This window comes from Salvelinus alpinus, chromosome 7 (genome assembly GCF_045679555.1).
Source record: "Salvelinus alpinus chromosome 7, SLU_Salpinus.1, whole genome shotgun sequence".
In the NCBI taxonomy this organism is placed as follows: Eukaryota; Metazoa; Chordata; class Actinopteri; order Salmoniformes; family Salmonidae; genus Salvelinus; species Salvelinus alpinus.
The window spans coordinates 43,314,744-43,326,787 of NC_092092.1; the positions used below are offsets into that span (position 1 = coordinate 43,314,744).

Genomic DNA, 12,044 nt, shown 5'->3' on the forward strand with positions numbered 1-12,044 from the left:
GTCATTAAAACCTGTTTTTCAACCACTCCACACATTTCTTGTTAACAAACTATAGTTTTGGCAAGTCGGTTAGGACATCTACTTTGTGCATGACAAGTGATTTTTCCAACAATTGTTTACAGACATATTATTTCACTTATAATTCACTGTATCACAATTCCAGTGGGTCAGAAGTTTACATACACTAAGTTGACTGTGCCTTAAACAGCTTGGAAAAATCCAGAAAATTATGTCATGGCTTTAGAAGCTTCTGATAGGCTAATTGACATAATTTGAGTCAATTGGAGTTGCGGTCATACCGCTCAGGAAGGAGACACGTTTTGTCTCCTAGAGATGAACGTACTTTAGTGTGAAAAGTGCAAATCAATCCCAGAACAACAGCAAAGGACCTTGTGAAGATGTTGGAGGAAACGGGTACAAAAGTGTCTATATCCACAGTGAAACGAGTCCTATATCGACAACCTGAAAGACAGCTCAGCAAGGAAGAAGCCACTGCTCCAAAACCGCCATAAAAAAGCCATACTACGGTTTGCAACTGCACATGGGGACAAAGATAGTATTTTTTGGAGAATTGTCCTCTGGTCTGATGAAACAAAAATAGAACTGTTTGGCCATAACGACCATCGTTAAGTTTGGAGGAAAAATGGGGAGGCTTGCAAGCCGAAGAACACCATCCCAACCGTGAAGCACGAGGGTGGCAGCATCATGTTGTGGGGGTGCTTTGCTGCAGGAGGGACTGGTGCACTTCACAAAATAGATGGCATCATGAGGTAGGACAATTATGTGGATATATTAAAGCATGACATCTGAAGACATCAGTCAGGAAGTTAAAGCTTGGTCACAAATGGGTCTTCCAAATGGACAATGACCCCAAGCATACTTCCAAAGTTGTGGCAAAATGGCTTAAGGACAACAAAGTCAAGGTATTGGAGTGGCCATCACAAAGCCCTGACCTCAATCCCATAGAAAATTTGTGGGCAGAACTGAAAAAGCGTGTGCAAGCAAGGATGCCTACAAATCTGACTCAGTTATACCAGCTCTGTCAGGAGGAATGGGCCAAAATTCACCCAATTTATTGTGGGAAGCTTGTGGAAGGCTACACAAAATGTTTGACCAAAGTTAAACAATTTAAAGGCAATGCTACCAAATACTAATTGAGTGTATGTAAACTTCTGACCCACTGGGAATGTGATGAAAGAAATAAAAGCTGAAATTAATCATTCTCTCTACTAGTATCCTGACATTTGACATTCTTTTAAAAAAAAGTGGTGATCCTAACTTACCTAAGACAGTGGATTTTTACTAGGATTAAATGTCAGGAATTGTGAAAAACTGAGTTTAAATGTTTTGGCTAAGGTGTATGTAAACTTTCGACTGTATATGGATATATATATTTACCCCAAAAATATATGAGGGATTGGAAATGATGCAGACAATTACATTGATGGAAGCAACAATCTATCCGCAATATTAAAGCTGATCAACCCCTCAAAAAAAACATAGCATCCCTCTGTTTGAGCAGGGTGTTTGAGTAGGCTAAACTAGCTAGCTGCATCTGCTAACTTAGTAAGTGAAACTGAAAGTGAAAAAAAATTATGAAATATCTCTCTCTCTCTTGCTTCTCCTTCATTTTTGAAGAAATTAATTTCTTCAAAACGGTTCAGCTATTGTCTTTCTCTCTCTCTGAGTCAACTACTCACTACATTGTATGCACTGCAGTGCTAGCTAACTGAGGCTTATGCGTTCAGTAGTGATTCATTATCTGATCCTTTGATTGTGTGGACAACATGTCAGTTCATGCTGCAAGAGCTCTGATAGGTTGGAGGACGTCCTCCGGAAGTTGTAATAATTACTGTTTAATCTATGGAAGGGGGTGAGAACCATGAGCCTCCTAAAAATCGAATCAAATCAAATTTTATTGGTCACATACACATACTTAGCAGATGTTATTGCGGGTGTAGCGAAATGCTTGTGTTCCTAGCTCCAACAGTGCAGTAGTATCTAACAAGGTTTTGTAGGTTTTGTATTGAACTCAATGTACCCAGACGAGGACAGAAGCTAGCTGTCCTCCGGCTACACCATGGTGCTACCCTAGAGTGCTGTGGAAGCTACTGTAGACCTTGATTTAAAAACCGTGAGTTTTAATAAATTTGGTGACGTGAATATATTTAGTATAGTTTTATCTAAAAATAACTTTTTTAGTTTTACAATTTACATTTTTATGAAATTCACTGGGGAGGGTGGTCCTCCCCTTCCTCCTCTGAGGAGCCTTCACCGTTCCAAATGCATCCATTTGAGGCGAATGCTGTGGCAGAAAAAAATGGACTCCCATTTCTGAACAGGGAGAGGGTGTAAGTCAAAAATTCTTAATGCGAATAGAGCCCATACTTCTGATGCAAAATATCAATATTACGGAATACAAAATGCATGCAAACGGAGAAGGAAAATACATGTTGCATAACAACCTGTTTAATGCCTGTGCCATTAAACCCCTACAACTCATCCAGAACGCCGCAGCCCGTCTGGTGTTCAACTTTCCCAAGTTCTCTCACGTCACCCCGCTCCTCCGCTCTCTCCACTGGCTTCCAGTTGAAGCTCGCATCCGCTACAAGACCATGGTGCTTGCCTACGGAGCTGTGAGGGGAACGGCACCTCCGTACCTTCAGGCTCTGATCAGGCCCTACACCCAAACAAGGGCACTGCGTTCATCCACCTCTGGCCTGCTCGCCTCCCTACCTCTGAGGAAGTACAGTTCCCGCTCAGCCCAGTCAAAACTGTTCGCTGCTCTGGCACCCCAATGGTGGAACAAACTCCCTCACGACGCCAGGTCAGCGGAGTCAATCACCACCTTCCGGAGACACCTGAAACCCCACCTCTTTAAGGAATACCTAGGATAGGATAAAGTAATCCTTCTAACCCCCCCCCCCCCCCCCTTAAAAGAGTTAGATGCACTATTGTAAAGTGGTTGTTCCACTGGATATCATAAGGTGAATGCACCAATTTGTAAGTCGCTCTGGATAAGAGCGTCTGCTAAATGACTTAAATGTAAATGTAAATGTAAAACAACAACAAACAAACCAAGAAAAGGCTACTACACTGGTGTTGAAACTAGGGCTGACCCCAATTAGTCGACTGGGCAATTGTTTGGTTGATTGTTTGATCGATTGGCTGTTGGAGTAGCACATTTTTTTTTTTAAATGATGGCACACAAGACCCCTGTCTGATTCGCTCCCATCTCAGTGAACTAATCCATTGCGGAGACTGCGCGGATGACACAGTCGATGAAGGGGAGTGTGAATGCGCTCTCTCCCCCCAATTTGTGCACATTCATTGTTTAATGACTTCATTGTGTCAATTGTTTGCGTTTGATTGTTAGTGTCTATCAATTCCCCATTACATACAATGTATCACCAGTAGCACATTTACAGTTCATTCCTACAATTTCTAATCTACAATGTTTGTTTGGTTACGGTAATTTATGTTAATGCATTTAAAATACTATTATTCCAGTCTTTTACCGTCCTCATTGTCGGAGTGGACACGTTTGCAGAGTGCACAACCTATGATTCTGAGAAACAAGTTTTGGTATATTTCATTTTATTTATGAGTTGTCAATTTAGTCATTGTCTTTGGTTTGGAGCGCTCCTGTCAATGTTGAGTAAGCACCCGATTTCGCATAGAAGCAAACTTACCTAATGACCTCTTATCCCTTGCACAAATGCCTACAACTGTGTTATTTCTGAGCTCAATGGCGCAGGAAACTGAGGGAGCAGAATATTTTATACCATTTATTTATTTATTTTATTTAACTAGGCAAGTCAGTTAAGAACAAATTCTTATGTATAATGACGGCCTAGCAAAAGGGAAAGGCCTACTGAGGGGACGGGGGCTGGGATTAAAAATTAAAAAGTAGGACAAAACGTGATGTGTGCATCACGACTCTTGTTGCGGGCTGGGCACATGCACGTTGACTTCGGTCGCCAGTTGTATGGCTGGATACCGGGTTAAGCGAGCAGTGTATTGAGAAGCAGTGCGGCTTGGCAGGTCCGTGTTTCGAGGACGCATGGCTCTCGACCTTCGCCTCTCCCGAGTCCGTAAGTCAGTTGCAGCGATGGAACAAGACTGTAACTACCAATTGGAAATCACGAAATTGGGGAGAAAAAATGGGTAAAAAGTAGAAAAAAAGAAAGATAAAATAAAATACAAAACTGAGAGTATACTGGGGGTGAACGATACATCTGACCTAACGAAGGGCCGGGATACTCTTGACCTACCGAGGGGGCAAGATAGACTGGACCTACTGGGAAAGCAGGGAACTCTAGACTTACTTGAGGAAACACTTGGCCTACAAGGAAGACAGGAAACGTAAACCCCACAACAGATGAATGCACAATCTTCTTCTTCTTTAAGGTGTTATTGTCATACTACAACCAAATAGGTGTATTGCTGCCACCTACTGGGTGGGGTAAAAACAGATCCTTTAACGAAAAATAAATCAACAATAAAAATAAGACACACTAATATAATTTTCAAAAAACTAAACAAAAGTTAATTTTTTTAGACGCTTTGACAATGATTTCCAGTTTCTTACATTTTTGTTAGTTTGTCCTGTAAAATTACTCACCTGCGCAGTAAATCAACCTTCTTCATGATTAGTGTTTCAGGATCTCTCAACCGACTGACATCCACAGACTGTTGGGCATCCACTGCCATAGCTTCACCATCTCTACTCGCTGCTTCGACAATTTTCACTGCCCCTGAATAGTAAACAGTAAACACACTGATAACTTTGTCGGCAGCCAAACTTCGGCTTCGGGGAAAGTCACAGTTACAGGCTTGGCCTTTTTTACAGTCACAGCCGGTGGGGACACTGACTAGCCTGATACACTGCCTAAGAAAATGCCTGGACCTGACAAAGCCATTTAGTCATAGCTTTGGCCCGAACTAATTATACAATACAAAGGCCTCAATTGCTATTGTAAGTTGCCTTGTCAGAGCCTGAACGGCTCATAGGGCAGAAGCCTGTCTCCTGTTTCTGTAGAGTGAGGCTGCTTAATGTACAAGTACACCTACTAGACAGTATGTTCGTCTATTGTGGGGCCTTAATATTGTACTAATTACTATTGTAGACCTACACTATTTCCATGACACTCCAGAGGATTTTTGTTCACATAAGAGAGGTACCAGTGTCATGATAACAATTTACAGTGCAGAGTGCCTTGTGAGAATCTGCAATGGGACTTTGAGTGACATTAGGTCAGGACTACATTTTGATCAGGACTACATTTTGAACAGGTCTGTTAATTACATTCATTAATAAATCACTGATCCTGTAGCTTGTCTGATATACCTTAAGTCCAAAAGAAAGCATTACGCCAGGTCAGAATTTTGCCAATTTTGTCAGGAAAGGGAAATATTACCACTGCGCTGGAACAAACTACCAAAGATTTTTGTTTTGACAATACAGTTGCTTTGCACCATAATTAGAACCCCAATCCAATGTGTAAAAATGTGTAAAAACACATACAGTAGTAGGATTGATCCATCAATTAGTAGTGTACCTTGGTGATAAAAAAAACAAACATTTTATTTAACCTAATTTTAACATTCATAAAGAGCACATGTTCAACCATTTTACGAGGTTAAATACAATTACTACTAAGTGCCTATTAAGTGCCAAATAAAGTCACAGGGTTAACCGTAACATAAGTCCCCTTGTCGTGTGCAACAGGGAGGGGCAATTCAACGCAAGCTTCACTTGAACAAAGAAATTGATAAAACATTTCTAGCCTGTCTATCTGTGGGTAACAGGGTTATCGTGTTGTGCTCAACCTGCTCAGTTTTCCACCACAAAACACCAGAAAATGGCCAAAAAAGGTAGAACCAGCTCACCTGCTTTTACACTATGATTTGACTATTAGATGTTAACTGTTTCATTTGAAAAAATGATTTTAAAAGCAAGTTTCACCGGAAGGTGTTGCGGGCAGCACAACCAATCACATGAGACACACTGCCTGCCCTCCCAGACATCTACAGCACCCGGTGTCAAAGGAAGGCCAAGAAGGACCACAGCCACAGACTGTTCCCTTGGCTACCGTCTGACAGACGTAGACAGTACAGGTGCATCAGAGCCAAGACAGAGAGACTAAAAAACAGATTCTATTACCAGGCAATCAGACTGTTGAACAGCCATCACTAACTGTCTACCAGGTGATGCACACTCACTCACACAAGCCATCACACACACCTCATATTCACAAACACACGCACGCACGTACACACACACACACAAACACACAGCCAACGCTGCTATCTCATGCTAGAGACATTGAACTTCCTGTTTCACACTGTGAATTTAAATACTATATCCCCGACGTAGCTCATCATAATATTTCTATTACTGTACATTGTATTTTAGTTACACTGTTTATACACACTGCATATGCATTTATACACTGGATTGATGACGTTGCTTAATCTAATATACAGTATCTACTGCTGTACATTCTTAGCTGATATTGTGCAAATTCTCCCGGTGTACATATGTATAGATTGCATTTGATTACTGCCACAGTGCTATTTGGGTTGTTAATCAGATTTGTCCCGCCGTTCTTGATTTCATGTCTTTTTCTATTTTCTTACATTTAATTGTTTGACATTTTACTGCATTGTTAGGAGCTAGTAGCATAAGCACTTCGCTGCACCCGCTATAACACCTGATAAACTGTGTACTCGACCAATAAACTTTGATTTGATATTAAAACAAGAGTTCCGTTCACATAACAGGGTTGACCTTAAAATGAGGGACAGGTTGTCTTTTTTTTACCTTGAATCACTCATCTTCAGAAATGACTTTGTCAAAGCAACAACATACCTATGGCTTTACAATGATGTTGAAAACTTGGATAAATGTTGGGATTAAGTGGGTTAAAATATTCCTAGAATTCACAGTGGATGCACTGAGGGGCATGTCAAAATGCAGATTTTTGGCACTTTAGCAAGTCTTTATTCAACCAGTTTCTATTCTGATTCAATCCATTTTCCATGTGGTCCATAATAAAGAGGACTTCGTTGAATATATCAGGCTTTTAAAATTCTATATTTGTGCACAATATCTACTTAAAATATCAAAGAGATGCCAAAGGCACTCATTTCGTGGAATGACCCAGTTCATGTTCTTCATGTTTTGTTTTTGTCTAGACTAAAAACCATAAGACAATGGGAGGTCTTGGAAGGTCACAGACGATCTTCTCAGAGGACAAATGTCACTGCCTAGAGAAGTTCATGACCTTTCATTCCTGGGTGGTCGAGGTCCAACAATACTTTCTTGTACTCTGTCAGTGGATATCTTCTGCTGAAAATACTGTCAGAATCCTGTGCCTCTCTCACTATTCTACACACGCAAGTGGCTATTGTGTTGCCATATTGAGAGACCACAAAAAAATTATCCATGGACTGAAGAAATATCTAAATTCTACTCATTCTAATTCTATTGGGTCTCCATAGCCTGAGTGCCAGTCTGGTTGTGATATCATGCCAATTCCTTGTCACCGATTGTCATGCAAAACAATGAGCTTGACAATGAGCAATGGAGTTGGTAAGAGCACAAACAGATCGGAGACCAGGCTAGGGTCTCTACACCTAAGGCGCAAATCACATGATGGCAAGGCATACCATTGGCAAGGCATAAAATGGCGTTGGTATCTTAAAATGCAAGATATCCACTTTTGTCGTATTCACAAACTCAACATATACCCAAGGAATATCTAAGTAAATATCAAAATCACAACACACAAGACTTGAGCTATTACTATCCCCAACACAGCAGGGTTGGGGAACTGTGGTAGGTCTACTGTTTGACAGGTTCATTTTAAAGTGTTTCTACTGACTTTTCAAACGTCATTTTTAATATACAGCCGTAAACTCAGCTTAGCCTGACAATGTAAGGTGGCACCAGCTCGCTAATCATCAACAACACCCTAAACACATAGAGTTTATGTCCATAGTTAGAAGGACGTTAAACACTGCATGACTTACCAAAGGCCTGTGCTACATGTAAAGTGGCTTCAGAAAGTATTCACACTCATTAATATTTCCACATTTTGTTGTGTTACAGCTTGAAATATTAATTAAATCGATTCGATTTAGATTTTGTGTCACTGGCCTACACAATACCCCATAATGTCAAAGTGGAATTATGTTATTAGACATTTTTACAAATTAATAAAAAATGAAAAGCTGACATGTCTTGAGTCAAAAAGTATTCAACCTTGTTATGGCAAGCCTAAATAAGTTCAGGAGTAAAAATGTGCGTAACAAGTTACATATTAAGTTGCATGGACTCACTCTGTGTGCAATAGTGTTTATCAAGATTTTTGAATGACTACCTCATCTCTATACCACACATACAATTATATGTAAGGTCCCTCAGTGGAGCAGTGGATTTCAAATACAGATTCAACCACAAAAACCAGAGAGGTTTTCCAATGCCTCGCAAAGCAGGACACCTATTAGTAGATGGGTAAAAAAAAGCAGATATTGAATATCCCATTGTGCACGGTGAAGTTATTAATTACACTTTGGATGGTGTATAAATACACCCAGGCACTATAAAGATACAGGCGTCCTTCCTAACTCAGTTGCCGGAGAGGAAGAAAACCACTCAGGAATTTTACCATGATGCCAATACTGACTTTAAAACCATTAGAGTTTAATGGCTGTGATAGGAGATAACTGAGGATGGATCAACAACATTGTAGTTACTCCACAATACTAACCTAAATTACACAGTGAAAAGAAAAAAGCCTGTACAGAATAAAAATATTCCAAAACATGCATCCTGTTTGTAATAAGACTCTAAAGTAAAACTGAATTTTTGGGGGCAAAGAAATTAACTTCATGCCCTTAATACAAAGTGTTATGTTTGGGGCAAATCAAAACACAACACATGTTATGGGTATGCTTGTCATCAGCAGGACTAGGGAGTTTTTTTTGGATAATAAGAAACGGAATAGAGCTAAGCACAGGCAAAATCCTAGAGGAAAACCGGGTTCAGTTTGCTTTCCAACAGACACTGGGAGACAAATTCATTTTTCAACAGAGCAAAAACCAATAAACACAAGGACAAATATACACTGGAGTTGCTTATCAAGACGACATTGAATATTCCTGAATGGCCTAATTACAGTTTTGACTTAAATCGTCTTGAAAATCTATGGCAAGACTTGAACGTGGCTGTCTAGCAATGATCAATAACCAACTTGACAGAACTTTCATAATTTTTTAAAGAATAATGTGCAAATATTGTACAATCCAGGTGTGCAAGGCTCTTAGAGACTTACCCAGAAAGACTCACAGCTGTAATCACTGCTAAAGGTGTTTCTAACATGTATTGACACTTAGGGGTGTGAATACTTATGTAAATTAGATATTTCTGTATTTGACTTTTTCAATACATTTGCAAAAACTTCCAAAAACGTTTTCACATTGTCATTATGGGCTATTGTGTGTCGATGTGTATTTGTTATTTAATCCATTTTTAATTCAGGCTGTAACACAACAAAATGTGAAATAAGTCAAGGGGTATGAATACTTTCTGAAGACACTGTATTAGCCCAAAGCAAGTATCACCAGGATACGATAGCATAAAGCAGAGTAACCACCCCTGTTAGCACACTTTACATCACCACACATGTGACACATGATAACATCTTAATTCATGGGTAAGATATGGAGAACCTTTGAAGACTGGAGTGGATTTATACACACACGTGCACACAGCTAAGTGTATTAGATTTACATACTCCTGTCCAGATGATCATCTGTGATGTATGGCTATTGTATTAAACATGTATGGCAATTTAGCTAGCTAGCTTGCTGTTGCTTGCAAATTTGTCCTGGGATATAAAGGTCTATTTAATCTCATGTTCCTATGCAGACACAAAATAACTTGGATGATTCCAGTTGTATTATGTGCCTTTCCTTGATATTTTAAACCCCCTGTGTAATCCTTTTACATCGTTTTTTTATGAAACAATACCCATATTTAATGCTTTTTGACCTGTCCCCAAATGAATATAGTTGGTTCAGAGTTCGTTTTGATTTTTCAACCTGTGTGTCCTGATCGCGTCTGGTGTGGGTGGACAAAATGAACATGCGATGGCGCACGCGGACGCGGTCTAGTCAGCATGTCATGCATTATCAACCAAACTGACGCTCTCTTGTCTGCACAATGTCATGTGTGACAAGCGAACGAAGTGGCACAAGTATTGTCACAAATGTCCAAAAATGCAGCTAGATTACGATAATAGGATATAATTCTACATTTGGGTTTGGCCCAAAACAACATCATTGCACTATTAGCTACCAGTTAAAAGCTTCGTATCGGAGGATTTTATATGACATGTCAGTGCAACAAATGTGAATAGTCTTGATCATCGAAGAGCGCATGACAAATTATGATTTTTCATTGGACCAAAGGCAGAAAAGTTCATTTAAAGTAGCCTGTGTCATAAAATAATAATTCATGACATTTCAACAGTTTTAACTAAACATGTTAATCCACACAAAGATAGTATCCTATCTCAGTTCCCGTGCCCACGTTATCAAACCTATAATGAGTTCTCCATAGACAGTAGGCTAGTTTACTCACATTATAAGCACAATATCCCGAAGAGTTCCAGACTTTTTGGTCGGATATTAGGTCATGTGCATTCACACCGTCGTTGTCCTCTATCCAGCACTGTTCATCCTCCTCTTCGAAGAACGAGACTCTCTTGTGATACTTTCTGGCCTTCGTTAACATATGGGCAGTAGTGACTCTCTCTCTCTACTGTCTCATTTTTTTGTGACAAAGTTCCGAAGTCAGCACGTCAGTTTGGGCTTCAGAATGAAGCCGGCGTGTGCTTGAGTTCTCAGCCAGCCTACCGTCTATTTCCCCAGGTCGTTGTACAACTCCGGGCTAGTTTGCAAAAGTGAATTGAATGGGAGGTTGTAGTGGTGCAGCCCATTTCTGCCAAATGAACGCTCACCAATCACTGTCTTCATCTTCACCACTGCCACCACCACCACTAGGCTACTAAAATCACACAAGTAACAGGTGAAGTGTTTACCTTGGTACTGAAAGATGTTTGCTTGCTTTCCATTATTACTTTATTTGGATAATAAATCACCGATCTGTTGGTTTGTAGCGCTCAGCCATCTGAATACTAGTGCAGTACTCTTACAGCAATCTAATCTGCTTCTAATTTGCTTCTCAGCTTCTAGAGTGGTTCTAATTTCTTATGAAAGTATGTATGCATGGTGACACCATATCCCCCAAGGTACTGTTACATGATTCAAACTGGCATACTGTACATGGAATATGCACACAGTAAACGGTAGATATAAAACGCTTAATTACTGGCCACCTCAGGGGGGATGTGTGAAATGTTTGACTCCAAAGGTCGTGAGTGACAATAGAAAAAACGCTATAGTAGACCATAAAAAATTATATTAAAAAATATATATTTAAAGTCTAAATCGTTGGGGGGGGGTTCTAAACTGACATATGGAATTGTTTTAAGATGGTCATACTATGGATCATTTAGCTATTTGAATTAGAATTTTAGGACCTCTTTATGATTATTTGTTAAAATTGTGATTTTGGTCTTTACTACTAAAGCCCATAGAAACACATTGAATAACACATTCAAGGACAGTAAAAAAAAATCATAAGAAGAAATAAGGTTTTGAAGTGTCCTAAATCTAGGAGATATTTTTTTAAATTGAAAATATTTAGGATATTTTTAACACATAATTATTTAACCCCATTTTTTGGGGTAGGCACAAAACTACCTTCATACTTCCATTTGTTTTTTAGAACTGGTGCCGGTTACCTTCAGACGGGTCACATGACACTTGTGGTCCCTGAGCAAAACGGATGGATTTTGATGGGAATTTTTTGCACTGGTGCGTCAATCGACTCTAGGGGGTTAAATGCGGCTGAGATGCAATATTGCATAGGGCGGAGCACAATTGTCCCAGCGTTATACGGGTTAGAGGAA

General features: G+C 39.8%; 1 protein-coding gene across 4 annotated transcripts in view; it reads right to left on the bottom strand.

Moving 5' to 3' along the window:
* Positions 1–11,014, bottom strand: part of LOC139581070 (short transient receptor potential channel 3-like) — an 88,353-nt gene extending 77,339 nt beyond the window's left edge. For 3 of the 4 annotated variants that reach the window (XM_071410434.1, XM_071410433.1, XM_071410435.1), the window contains exons 1-2: positions 10,652–10,754; positions 4,625–4,757 (exon numbers count right to left, since the gene is read on the bottom strand). In XM_071410434.1, the coding sequence (XP_071266535.1) occupies positions 4,625–4,713 (89 nt within the window). In that variant the 5' untranslated portion in view covers positions 4,714–4,757; positions 10,652–10,754. Of the gene's footprint in view, positions 1–4,624; positions 4,758–10,647 lie in introns of all 4 variants that reach the window. The other variant, XM_071410436.1, reaches the window with a different exon arrangement.
* Between the last annotated feature and the right edge of the window lie 1,030 nt (positions 11,015–12,044).